This window comes from Xenopus laevis, chromosome 5S (assembly GCF_017654675.1).
Source record: "Xenopus laevis strain J_2021 chromosome 5S, Xenopus_laevis_v10.1, whole genome shotgun sequence".
Taxonomy (NCBI): domain Eukaryota; kingdom Metazoa; phylum Chordata; class Amphibia; order Anura; family Pipidae; genus Xenopus; species Xenopus laevis.
The window spans coordinates 63,640,057-63,654,052 of NC_054380.1; the positions used below are offsets into that span (position 1 = coordinate 63,640,057).

At 39.0% G+C, this 13,996-nt stretch overlaps 1 protein-coding gene across 2 annotated transcripts in view; it reads left to right on the forward strand.

Annotated features, from left to right (window-relative positions):
• Positions 1-13,996, forward strand: part of rev3l.S (REV3 like, DNA directed polymerase zeta catalytic subunit S homeolog) — a 123,139-nt gene that overhangs the window by 58,869 nt on the left and 50,274 nt on the right. For both annotated transcript variants that reach the window (XM_041564626.1, XM_018265392.2), the window contains exons 9-11: positions 161-303; positions 782-901; positions 13,087-13,324. In XM_041564626.1, coding sequence (XP_041420560.1) covers positions 161-303; positions 782-901; positions 13,087-13,324 — 501 coding nt within the window. The remainder of the gene's footprint in view (positions 1-160; positions 304-781; positions 902-13,086; positions 13,325-13,996) is intronic.

Sequence of the window (13,996 nt, forward strand, 5' to 3'; positions counted from 1 at the left end):
TTAATATGATATGAACTATCTGTTGCTTAAGTGTTCATTTTGGGGGGTATAGTTTTCCTTTAATAGACACTATACATAAAACAAATGTTAATTCTTTATTATCTGTGTAAATCATTTTGCTAAAAAGTTTTTCTTGTCTTCTCTGTTTTATCTTACTTAGGACACAACCGCATTCTCTAGACTGTAGTAACTTATCCGAGGAACGTTCTTTTGAACTTACATTGCACTCCCAGCTAGAATCACCTGATGCTGTTCTTTGTTCCCAAGCTAATATTGTGGATGTTCACAGGGATGAGCCACAAAGTAAGAACGGCATTTTAATTTTATTGACAGTAATTTTGTATATATGTTTTTTCAAGGGGAATATAAATTATAAACATAGAAATGACAATATTCTCCCCAGGCTGTTTTGGCTGGACACAATGCCCAACAGTTTTCCACTGACACCCATTCCTGCTTCTTCCCCATATTGTACACAGAAGAGAATTTTTTATAGAGAAGCGGAAGAACTGTATATGTATTTGCTGAAGTGAGTGTCCTGTTGGCTTCTGTAAAAAATATTATATTAAAGTGGAAAAGGTTGTGGATGCATATATTTATTTGCTTCACCACAACTACCACCCAAATTAATTTTGTCCCACCCAACATTTTTTGGGGAGAACATCGTTATTTCATATACTAGGATATAAGTACATATCATCTATACATGCATCTTTGTTAGTCATTATTTTAAAAAAGGATCTTAAGTATAGTCTCTTAAGTATAGTCTCTTTCCACAAAGGGAACAAAGGATGTGTTGATGGAGAGCAAGAGGATGCTGTCATTGATGAGGAAGCCATTTTAAACATCATGGAAACCAGTCAAATTTTGTCACAGAGTCTGAGTCAATCCCCTGTTTTCTGTAAGTATTTTATTCCATTGTGAAGTAATATTTTGTACTGTCACACTGTATAGTTATAAATCACCTTTGAAAACTGTTAGTGGCAAGAAATAATATATATATATATATATATATATATATATATATATATATATATATATATAGGCAAGAGAGAAAAACCGCACCAACAGGTCTTTATACAAAAATAGAAAACCTTTTATTCAACGTTTCGGCTCAAACCGCTGGAGCCGTCTTCAGGAACAAAAAAATTGTGCATACCACCAAACAAACTTAAATACCCCCATTGCACGCCAAAAGGGAAGTGACAAGGAGTGGGAGTGTGTACTCTGTAACCAATCAGTGCCCCAATGCTCATCATCATAGTTAAAAAATAAATAATACATAAATAACCATCCAGTGTGTATATATACTCCGTGACCTGTGTGCCATAGTGCCACGTGCAAAGTTAAAAATCATTAAAAACATTGAAGATCGCCGTGTATATTAACTACACATATCTAAGTGAAGCTTACACTGACTGCACCCCGCCGGCAGGAAAGACGGCTCTTACATACCTCCATAGCCATGTCGCCTCAGATTAACAGGTACAGAGCGGTGTATGGAAGCAGCAGAGTAATCCGTCTCAGCAAACTTTTAAAACCGCAACAGATCCTCTCTGATCCCTGACAGCAGCTCTACAGAGTTTCCTCACTATCCCTTGCGACTCACACTGCTAAACACGCCCCCATTCACCATATATGGAATGCTCCTCTTGTGCCAAACTATTTTTAACCCTCCATGGGTTGGTTGGATGTGCTGTTAGGTTGTTCACTCTGGTAGTCCTCAACCAGTCATCCCATGTGGTAACAGCGCTCATAAAATATATGGTCCCGCTGTCCCACAAAGATATATCCCGGAATTTACCTGAAACCAACAGCTTTAACATCCAGTATTCACTCTTGCTATTGCAACTCGGGCTGTTAAGGATAGGAATACACTCTGATCATAGAGGTTAGCTGTGTTGGACCACTTGTTAGCGAGTCGGACTACTCATGCCGCACACCATCTGAACCCTGCCTTGGGCCAATATCCCATTAAGGGCCGAAGTCCTCTGACCGGCTAGGGGTGCTCGTCACCTGAAAAACAGTCATAGCATATATAAATAATGAAGCTCTATAAGTATAATACATGGCCCAATTTCATATAAAATATGCAGGGTACAGTCTTAGACACTGGTCGCTGTGTATTCGTCCCTTTTAGGTATGGTGAAGCTGCCCCTACAGAGTGATATAACACCCTGCAAATGTCCTGTCACTTAGTATGGAGAATCTTAGCACAAACACAATCGCAACAAAGTATCCTTCACCGCTCAAGATGGTTACAATTATTCAAGATTGAGCATATGTCAACAGAGTCACCAACAGTTCACATGAAAGGGGACATCGGCAGTGTTTCATTTAGTCCCTTTGGGGCCAGGACATCCAATTTATAGATCCACCTGGATTCCCGTTGCAGTAATAGTAAATCCCTGTCACCACCTCTCCTGAGGGGGGCACATGGTCAATCACCATGTGCCTAAACTCCGGTAATGTGTATCGACATTTCAGCCAATGTTTCGCCACGGGCTGATCAGCTTTCCCTGTGGCTAGAGCCCCCCGAATGGCACTCCTATGATTGTTCATCCTTTCCCTATATGTTGTCGACGCCTTTCCCACATAGTGTAGGCCACACGGACACCATGCCATGTAGACAACATATACGGACGTACAGGTCACTCTATGCTTTAATGTGAACTTATATCCAGTCCGTGGATGTACAAAGGAAACCCCTTGTGTCATTCCACTGCAGGTAAGACAGCCGGCACATCTGTAGCAACCGTTCTTTAATGGCCTATTCAGCCAAGTTCCCTTCTTCTGGGCTGGAAGAACATCCTTGACCACCAACATGTCCGCCAGATTTCTTCCCCTTCTATAGGCAATCATTGGTCCCTTCTTGTTCCAGAAGGGAAGATGGGGATCTGTATTAACAATGTCCCACCTCTCACCCAAAGCCTTTTTGAGCGATACACTGGTGGTGCTCCAATCGGTCGTAAAAATAAGATCAGGTGTCGGCCTTGCAAAGCGATCATCCTGTAGCAATTCCTTCTGTGTGGTTTACCTGGCTCTCTGTAATTGTTCATTCACCAGTCCAGTCGCGTAGCCTCTGGACTCAAACTGTTCCGCCAGTTGACCCAGCTGTAACTCCGCCTTCTCTCGGTTGGAATTATTCCTAATCACCCGGAGGAACTGCGAGAAAAGGACCCCCCGGGACATGTGCGGGGGATGGTGGGAACTAGCATAGATAAGGCTATTCCGATCGGTCGGTTTCTTAAACAGAGTGGTGCCTATCCCATCCCCTTGTTTGTATATGGTCACATCTAAGTAATTAATGGTCTGCCTATCAAAGGCCATAGTGAATTTAATGGGAGTGTCTAAGGAGTTAAGTTTCTCACCAAATGCTAATAATTCAGTCTCCGTGCCCCCCCAGAACACTAACAGGTCGTCAATGTAGCGGCGATAGAAAAGAATGTGGCTCCCCCCTAAGGGCAAAAAGTTTTTGGTGACTCTACTTGATTTTACCCTGTCGCATAATTATTTTTTGTTCCAGGATACTTTCTATTTACAGAAGGCGGGGACGGCGATGGGATCGAATGTAGCTCCCTCTTTTGCGAATATTTTTATGGAACAATTTGAGAGGGATTGCTTTTTGCCCTTAGGGGGGAGCCACATTCTTTTCTATCGCCGCTACATTGACGACCTGTTAGTGTTCTGGGGGGGCACGGAGACTGAATTATTAGCATTTGGTGAGAAACTTAACTCCTTAGACACTCCCATTAAATTCACTATGGCCTTTGATAGGCAGACCATTAATTACTTAGATGTGACCATATACAAACAAGGGGATGGGATAGGCACCACTCTGTTTAAGAAACCGACCGATCGGAATAGCCTTATCTATGCTAGTTCCCACCATCCCCCGCACATGTCCCGGGGGGTCCTTTTCTCGCAGTTCCTCCGGGTGATTAGGAATAATTCCAACCGAGAGAAGGCGGAGTTACAGCTGGGTCAACTGGCGGAACAGTTTGAGTCCAGAGGCTACGCGACTGGACTGGTGAATGAACAATTACAGAGAGCCAGGCAAACCACACAGAAGGAATTGCTACAGGATGATCGCTTTGCAAGGCCGACACCTGATCTTATTTTTACGACCGATTGGAGCACCACCAGTGTATCGCTCAAAAAGGCTTTGGGTGAGAGGTGGGACATTGTTAATACAGATCCCCATCTTCCCTTCTGGAACAAGAAGGGACCAATGATTGCCTATAGAAGGGGAAGAAATCTGGCGGACATGTTGGTGGTCAAGGATGTTCTTCCAGCCCAGAAGAAGGGAACTTGGCTGAATAGGCCATTAAAGAACGGTTGCTACAGATGTGCCGGCTGTCTTACCTGCAGTGGAATGACACAAGGGGTTTCCTTTGTACATCCACGGACTGGATATAAGTTCACATTAAAGCATAGAGTGACCTGTACGTCCGTATATGTTGTCTACATGGCATGGTGTCCGTGTGGCCTACACTATGTGGGAAAGGCGTCGACAACATATAGGGAAAGGATGAACAATCATAGGAGTGCCATTCGGGGGGCTCTAGCCACAGGGAAAGCTGATCAGCCCGTGGCGAAACATTGGCTGAAATGTCGACACACATTACCGGAGTTTAGGCACATGGTGATTGACCATGTGCCCCCCCTCAGGAGAGGTGGTGACAGGGATTTACTATTACTGCAACGGGAATCCAGGTGGATCTATAAATTGGATGTCCTGGCCCCAAAGGGACTAAATGAAACACTGCCGATGTCCCCTTTCATGTGAACTGTTGGTGACTCTGTTGACATATGCTCAATCTTGAATAATTGTAACCATCTTGAGCGGTGAAGGATACTTTGTTGCGATTGTGTTTGTGCTAAGATTCTCCATACTAAGTGACAGGACATTTGCAGGGTGTTATATCACTCTGTAGGGGCAGCTTCACCATACCTAAAAGGGACGAATACACAGCGACCAGTGTCTAAGACTGTACCCTGCATATTTTATATGAAATTGGGCCATGTATTATACTTATAGAGCTTCATTATTTATATATGCTATGACTGTTTTTCAGGTGACGAGCACCCCTAGCCGGTCAGAGGACTTCGGCCCTTAATGGGATATTGGCCCAAGGCAGGGTTCAGATGGTGTGCGGCATGAGTAGTCCGACTCGCTAACAAGTGGTCCAACACAGCTAACCTCTATGATCAGAGTGTATTCCTATCCTTAACAGCCCGAGTTGCAATAGCAAGAGTGAATACTGGATGTTAAAGCTGTTGGTTTCAGGTAAATTCCGGGATATATCTTTGTGGGACAGCGGGACCATATATTTTATGAGCGCTGTTACCACATGGGATGACTGGTTGAGGACTACCAGAGTGAACAACCTAACAGCACATCCAACCAACCCATGGAGGGTTAAAAATAGTTTGGCACAAGAGGAGCATTCCATATATGGTGAATGGGGGCGTGTTTAGCAGTGTGAGTCGCAAGGGATAGTGAGGAAACTCTGTAGAGCTGCTGTCAGGGATCAGAGAGGATCTGTTGCGGTTTTAAAAGTTTGCTGAGACGGATTACTCTGCTGCTTCCATACACCGCTCTGTACCTGTTAATCTGAGGCGACATGGCTATGGAGGTATGTAAGAGCCGTCTTTCCTGCCGGCGGGGTGCAGTCAGTGTAAGCTTCACTTAGATATGTGTAGTTAATATACACGGCGATCTTCAATGTTTTTAATGATTTTTAACTTTGCACGTGGCACTATGGCACACAGGTCACGGAGTATATATACACACTGGATGGTTATTTATGTATTATTTATTTTTAACTATGATGATGAGCATTGGGGCACTGATTGGTTACAGAGTACACACTCCCACTCCTTGTCACTTCCCTTTTGGCGTGCAATGGGGGTATTTAAGTTTGTTTGGTGGTATGCACAATTTTTTTGTTCCTGAAGACGGCTCCAGCGGTTTGAGCCGAAACGTTGAATAAAAGGTTTTCTATTTTTGTATAAAGACCTGTTGGTGCGGTTTTTCTCTCTTGCCTATGACTATTGACACATGTAACCAGCACACAGGCATTGCTTTTTTCGGTTATCCGTGTGCACTGTACTCAAATTTGCTATATATATATATATATATATATATATATATATATATATATATATATATATATATATATATATACTGTATATATGCAGAAGATCAGCACTCACTGTAGTATGGTGAAGAAGTGTCGATTTACTTAAAGTCACTTCATTGTTTATATGCAAACGATACAGTTGTTTTCCTTTTTTTAAAATACAATGTTTCAAGTAAATGGACACATGTATATGCACATGTTTGAAAGGAGCAAAAGAAAGATCTTGAACAGACATTCCTTATATGGACTTATGACATCACTTTGGTGCCCAAATTCACTGATGGGGGTGGGTATTTAACTGTAACACTCATACTGCACTATATCCTTGAGAAAGGTCCCCATGTGGGACCGAAACGTTGGATAAGATGTAAAATTGTGTGAAATAAATCGACACTTCTTCACCATACTACAGTGAGTGCTGATCTTCTGTTCATGTACTACAGCATATTTGATTGATCATGCACGTCTGGCTTCAAATTGGATTGAGTGTGGGCACTGTGGGACATTTTATTCAATAATAAACAGAGTTAGAGTGAACCACGCCGACGCTTTTGTGACGCCAACGATGTGACAAAAGCTTTTGCGAAACACGCGTCGGCGTGGTTCACGCTCATTCTCTTTATTATTGAATTTTAAATAGATCTCCTATCCTTACTCTTTTAAATTAATTACAGGAGTTACCGATTAGCAAACTCCTTTTATCCTTTCTTCCTTTTCACAAGACGTGGGGAATTTGTGTTGTTTTAGGAAAGACAGAAAACAATTCAAGTTAGAAAAGTTATTATTGAGACCACAGTTCCCCACGTTCTGCCTTCTTTACTTGTGGTAATCCCAAGGTTCTAGATAGCAAAATGACCAGACAGTAACAAACGGGATGACTCCACCACTATCTCTTTCTTCCAATTCTAATCTTAATATATTACAAGTGTGAATGTGATACAATTCTTGAATCAGTTGTTACATCGAATATCAACTGATAAGGTTGATACAATGTATCCTTCACAGGAAGTCTTGTGAAAGGAGCTTGTGTTTTTCAATAATTTTTACTTAGCTATTGTGGAATTTATACACAGAATTAACTGGTAACTGGTACAAATTAATTGTTCAAATTTTTTAGTTAATTAAATCCCTTCGGGGTTATTATGGTGGCCAATTAATTAGCACTAACACATTTTAGAGGTTTGTCTCTATCTTAATGACCTTGTAGATAGGAGAACCGATTTAATCACATAGGGAATAGTTTTAAAATTGATCTTATTAATTGAATTCATTTGGTGTTTTTTTATAAACTATCACTATTAATTAAAATTGATGTATTAGAATGTTTAATGAATTGCAATCTAATTAATTTGACCATATAATATAATTTAGCACATAGCACTTTGGTGATCTTCATATAGATAAGCACAGGCACTTTAGAGGTTTTTAATTAATTATTGGCAGCAGTATAAACTCTTTTAAGTGATTCTAGAATACAAAGACATACAGGGTTTTACTTTTCTTTTCTCTTTTTAAATTAATAAAATGTGGGGTATATAATGTGGTAAAATGCAAGCTTTGTGATGATTTTCAGATTTTCATGATTTTTGGGGGTCTCTATGCCAGATACTTTGGTAAACCTATGCACAATGGGCATCAAACTGTTTGGAGGACACCTGGCAATTATATTTAGGGTGCTTTTTAAAAAATATATGCTTTTCTGGGGTAAATCTACTGATTTTTTGGCTTTGGAATCTACAGTATGCTGATTTCTGCCTTTAAAAATTCGGTAATATACTGCCTGGAGTTTTTGCTGTACAGAAGTCCTAAATCTCCCTAAAACTATAAATATCTGGTATTGGCACATTCAAGCGACATGAGACTTTCCAAATCAGTTGGATTTTCATGCGTAAAATTAAATATGTTTCCTTGTATAAATTCATATATTATGATTTTTTATCAGAAAAATATTATTTTTGGTATTTTTGCAGAGGTGGAAATACATGAAAACTCAGATTTAAAAAGCTCAGGTTGTCCAGAAAAAAACAATATATAATTTTCCTAGGTAAACTAAAGGTTTCCCCTAAATGCCCCTAAAGTGAAAGTGCACAAAATGTTTCAAAATCGTCTGGCACTTCACGCATATGAAATGTGAAATTCTGCTGGCACTTAAAGGGTTAAATGAATAAAAATATAATGCAACGTTTGCTTCAGAAACACTACTTATAGTTTATATAAATAAGCTGCTGTTTAGCAAGAGGAGCAGCCATTCAAAGGAGAAAAGGCTCAGGTTTCATAGTGATAGCAGATACCCTGCCTTCAAAAGTATTCACTCTCCTTGGCTTTTTAACCTATTTTGTTACATTCCAACCTGTAATTTAAATGTTTCTTAATCTTATTTTATGTGATGAATCTGCACAAAATAGTTTAAGATGGTGAAGTGAAATGAGAAAAATATATATAAAAAAAGAATTAAAAAAAAAAACGAAAATTGGCATGTGCATATGTATTCACCCTCTTTGCCATGAAGCCCCTAAAAAATCCCGGGGCAACCAATTACCTTCAAAAGTCACATAATTAGTGACATGAAGTTCACCTGTGTGCAATGACATGATCTTTCAGTATAAGCACACATTTTCTGAAAGGTCCCAGAGGCTGCAACATGGTACCACAACAAACCTGCCAAGAGAGGGCAGCCCACCAAAACTCACAGACTGGGCAAGGAGGGCATTCATGAAAGAGGCAGCACAGTGACCAAAGGTAACCCTGAAGGATTTGCAGAGTTCCACAGCAGAGACTGGAGTATCTGTCCATAGGACCATAATAAGCCGTACACTCCATAGAGCTGGGCTTTTTTGGAAGAGTGGCCAGATAAAAAGCCAATACTTTAGTTAAAAAATAATAAGGAACGTTTTGAGTTTGTCAAAAGGCATGTGGGCAACTCCCCAAATGTATGAAGGAAGGTGCTCTAGTCAGATGAGACTAAAATTGTCTGGCGCAAACCCAACACATCCCATTTCCCCAAGAACACCCTCACCACATTGAAACATGGTGGTGGCAGCATCATGCTGTGGGGATGTTTTTTTAGCAGCAGGGACTGGGCAACTGGTCCAGGTTGAGGGAAAGATGGATGGTGCAAAATACAGGAATATTCTTGAGCAAAACCTGTATCAGTCTGCCTGTGATTTGAGACTGGGACGGAGGTTCACCTTCCAGCAGGACAATGAGCCGAAGCATACTGCTAAAGCAACACTTTAGTGGTTTATGGGGAAACATTTAAATGTGTTTGAATGGCCTAGTCAAAGTCCAGACCTCAATCCAATTGAGAATCTGTGGTCAGAGTTGAAGATTGCTGTTCACAAGCAAAAATCATCCAACATGAAGGAGCTGGAGCAGTTTTGCCTTGAGGAATGAGCAAAAATCCCATTGGCAAGCTCATAGAGACATACTGTATCCAAAGACTTGAAGCTGTAATTGCTGCAAAAGGTGGCTCTCTACAAAGTACTAACTTTAGGGGGGGGGCTGAAGATTTCTGTTATTTTGTCCTACTTGTTGTTTGCTTCACAATAAAAAAAAAGCATATTCAAAGTTGTAGGCATGTTCTGTAAATTAAATGGTGCAAACTCTCAAACAATCCATTTTAATTCCAGTTTGTAAGGCAACAAAACATGAAAAATGGCAAGGGGGTGAAGACTTTTGCAAGGCACTGTAAATTCTGTAGAACATAATGGTTATCTGTTATTCACAATTTAACCTGTGCCATTTTAGCCCTTTTTCAGTTTCCACCATATACAGCAGCTTGATTCTATGAAATATAGTAGTGTTTATGAAGCAAACAGATCAGTTTTACCAGTGCAGGGCAACAGTACATATTTTCATTACTTTAAAACACTTTCATTTTTGGTGTCACTGTTTCTTTAAAATCTACTAAAACAAACCCAGAAAAAACATACTTCCTTCGATCCCAGTGCATACAACTAGAATTTTCTGTTATTGGGTTGCTGATTGTGTGAGTGGAATCTGGTAAAATTAAAGGGCAGATGTAATTTTGTTTACCTTGAGTAAATGTGATCTATCTGCCGGTCTATCTCTTTATGAGTGTTTGTATTCACACTGGAGCATACTTTATGTTTACGTTTGTGTTTTCATAAGAGGAGATATAGAAAAAGTGCCATTTTACACGTTTTTCTTAATATTACTGTCATTTCTTAAATCTTGCTTCATTCTTTGCTTATCTATACTGCTACTGCAAACTATCCCCTTGCTTTCTCATCCTTACCTCTTATTTCTCTGTGTTCTATACACCAGCTGTGCCTCTGTCTAAGGTCTGTGTTTATGTAGGGGATATGGAAAAAGTTTGTTTATATTAGTAGTCCTTTGTGTCATTGAGAAGGGACTATGCATATATGCATATTTTTATTTGAATAGCGCTCCTAAGCACTGTACAGCAGAACAATATATTAGTAGAAGAAACCGGGGGTTATTGCAATAATAAGTACAAATAAGTATAAAAATACAGTGCACATACATATAGGGGCAGATTTACACAGGGTCGAATATCGAGGGTTAATTAACCCTCGATATTCGACTGCCGAAGGTAAATCCTTCGACTTTGAATATCGAAGTCAAAGGATTTACCGCAATTAGTTTGATCGAACGAAAAATCCTTAGAATCGAACGATTCGAAGGATTTTAATCCATCGATCAAACGATTTTTCTACGACCAAAAAAAACCTTAGAAAGCCTATGGGGACCTTCCCCATAGGCTAACATTGAGGTTCGGTAGGTTTTAGGTGGCGAAATTTGGGGTCAAAGTTTTCTTAAAAGAGTCCGTACTTCAACTATCGAATGGTCGAATATTCGAACGATTTTTAGTTCGAATTGTTCGATTCGAAGGTCGAAGTAGCCAAAAAAAAATACTTCGAAATTCAAAGTTTTTGCATTCGAATCCTTCACTCGAGCTAAGTAAATGGGCCCCAAAGTATAGTTACGTTACATATTCAATGCATATTATCAAGGAGACAAAAGGATGGAGGTCCCTGCCCTGTAGAGCTTACAATTTTAATGATGGATCAGTTCACCAGACACCCGCCAGAGTAGGGATTTCAGGGCAGCCAATTCCCTTAGGATACACTACTGATTATTTTCTTGATTTATACCCATTTTAATCTATCCATCTGCACAAATACATTTGTTTCCTTCTTTTTTTCGGAACCCTTTGTCCTTCACAGGCTACATTCAGCGTTTCTCTACACCAGAGGTAGTTGTTACCTTGTCAAGAAACTTGTCAATCATGGTTTTTCGTCCTATCAAAAGTTGCTGTGTCAAAACTATGACACAGAATGCAAACCTAAAGCAAATTCATTTTTACTCAGACAAGGTTATACTGTATATAAGAATTATAATTTACAAATCTGCTGAACTGAAGGAACTATATTAGGTTTGATAATAGATAAGTGCAATATGTACACAATAATATTACTACAGTATTCATGCATAAACGTCTATGCTGTCTGATATTTTGGATAGAAATAAATGATGGTTGGAAAAATATTTTACTTTTCCTTTATAATTTTTGCAGTGTTTAGTGCCATGTAACTCTTTTTACTGGGAATACCCTATTTACTTTAAAGTCTTTTCTGTAAATGAATAAGAGTGTCTAAACAGAATTGCAATTTTTTTTTCACATGTCTATAAGAGCTTTTTAAATATGGCAAAAATCTCAAATTGTGAATATTATGTGCACACTCAGTGTTTGAATTCCGCCACAACTTTGGCAGCGTATAAAATATTTGCAAATTGCGAATTTAAGTTACTGTCAATGCTATTTTCGCGCCCAACAACCTCGCACAGTGGGCGCACTCATGCAAACACCCGTCTCATTTGCAAGCCATTTGTGAAAATGTATTCTCAATGCAAATTCGGGTACAGCACTGCAATATTTAAGCGTTTAGGAAAAAACATGGGCAATACAACCATTTGCGAATAAATATGCGCTGTGCAAACTTTATAAATGACCCCCACTGTCTTCAAGTAAGCTTACTTAGAACTTAGACCTGTGTATATCAAACCATGTTTTTTTCTTATGTATTATTTTATATTCCTCCAATACTTTCCTGTGGGGAGCATGGCACAGCCAAATTAGTGCACTACTTTCAGAAACAATTTAATTTATAGTAAGCTCAAGTGTCTTGGAAGCGTGAATAAATCAATTACCTGTGACTGTACTGTAAGGCCACTTGCTGTCCTTACTTCCTGTAACCCCAATTATGTAGGGGCAGCACATAGTCTGGTAGTTATATTCTGGACTACCAGATTTATTATTTTACATTGGTAAAACTGGCGTATTTGCTTCAAAAAACGACTATAGTTTATATAAACAAGCTGCTGTGTAGCCATGGGGGCAGCCATTCAAGCACAGGACACATGCTAGATAAAAGATACGTTCTGAAAAATTGTGTACTACAGAGCTTATCTGTTATCTGCAGAGTATTTATCAACTCAATAAATTCAAGTTTTTGGAACGACAATTTGAAACATTGCATGATTCAAACTGATGCTCTGTTTTGTCGCGACTTTTTTGCACACCCATTTTATCGACAATAATTATTGGTAAATTAAGAGTTTGGTCAATTTTTTTTTTAATAAAGTCAGAAAAAGTTGAGTTGTAGTAAATATGCCCCTAAAAGTTAACTTAAAGGTGAACCACCCCTTTAAGTTCAATATTAATTACTAATGAAATTAAATTATAAACTATAAATTATATTCAGTATGTTTTATAGAATATAGTGTTGGTATTACATGATGAAATATTTGTTGAGATCTTTTTGAGATGTATTTTAGCTAAGGGAATCTTATTGGTAAGTTCCAAGTCAGGCCAAATCAGTGTTTCTTGTTTAATTTAATGGACTAAATACATTGTTAATAAACACTCATGTTTTTAAAAATATTATTTTATTAGTGGACAAGAACCAAGATCAAGCAATGGTTAAATTGTTAGCTGGTCTTGAAGATGATGAGTACCAGATGGACATGTCGAGACGGTTTTCACAACACTCTTTGTCTGCAAGGTACAACCGTATGCAGAATAGTGATGATGAAGAGAACGAGCCTCAGGTGGAAAAGGCGGAAATGGAGCTCAGCATACTAATGTCTCAGAGATGGGACAACAACACTGAAGAACTTGATGCCAAAAGAAAGTATGTTTTTAATGTATAATACCAAATAACTTATGTTTGCATACTAGAATTTCACTACAGAAAGTCTTGCAGCAATACAAATCTTTGGAGTGGTGTAGTCATGGATTCTAAATATCTTCATAGCTCTAAATTTTTTTTTCTACACTTGGATTTCCTGTACATGAGGTTTGCGAATGGTATGAATGGACCGTATGTAAGCGTAACCATGGTTAGTATGTAGCATGGTAAATGGAGTTTACATACAGTTAGGTCCATAAATATGGACAGAGACAATTTTTTTCTAATTTTGGTTCCATACATTACTACAATGAATTTTAAATGAAACAATTCAGATGCAGTTGACTTTCAGCTTTAATTCAGTGGGTTGAACAACAAGATTGCATAAAAAATGTGAGGAATTAAAGCCTTTTTTAACACAATAACTTCATTTCAGGGGCTCAAAAGCATTTGGACAATTGATTTAAAGGCTATTTCATGGGCAGGTTTGGTAAATTCTTTCATTATGTCTTTATCAATGAAGCAGATAAAAGCCCTGGAGTTGATTTGATGAGGGGGGGGGGGTGTGCTTGTATGTGGAAGATTTTCAAAGGAGCTCTCCATTTAGGTGAAATAAGCCATCCTTAAGCTGCAAAAACAGAAAAAAATACCCATCCGAGTGTCACGGCCCGAAGG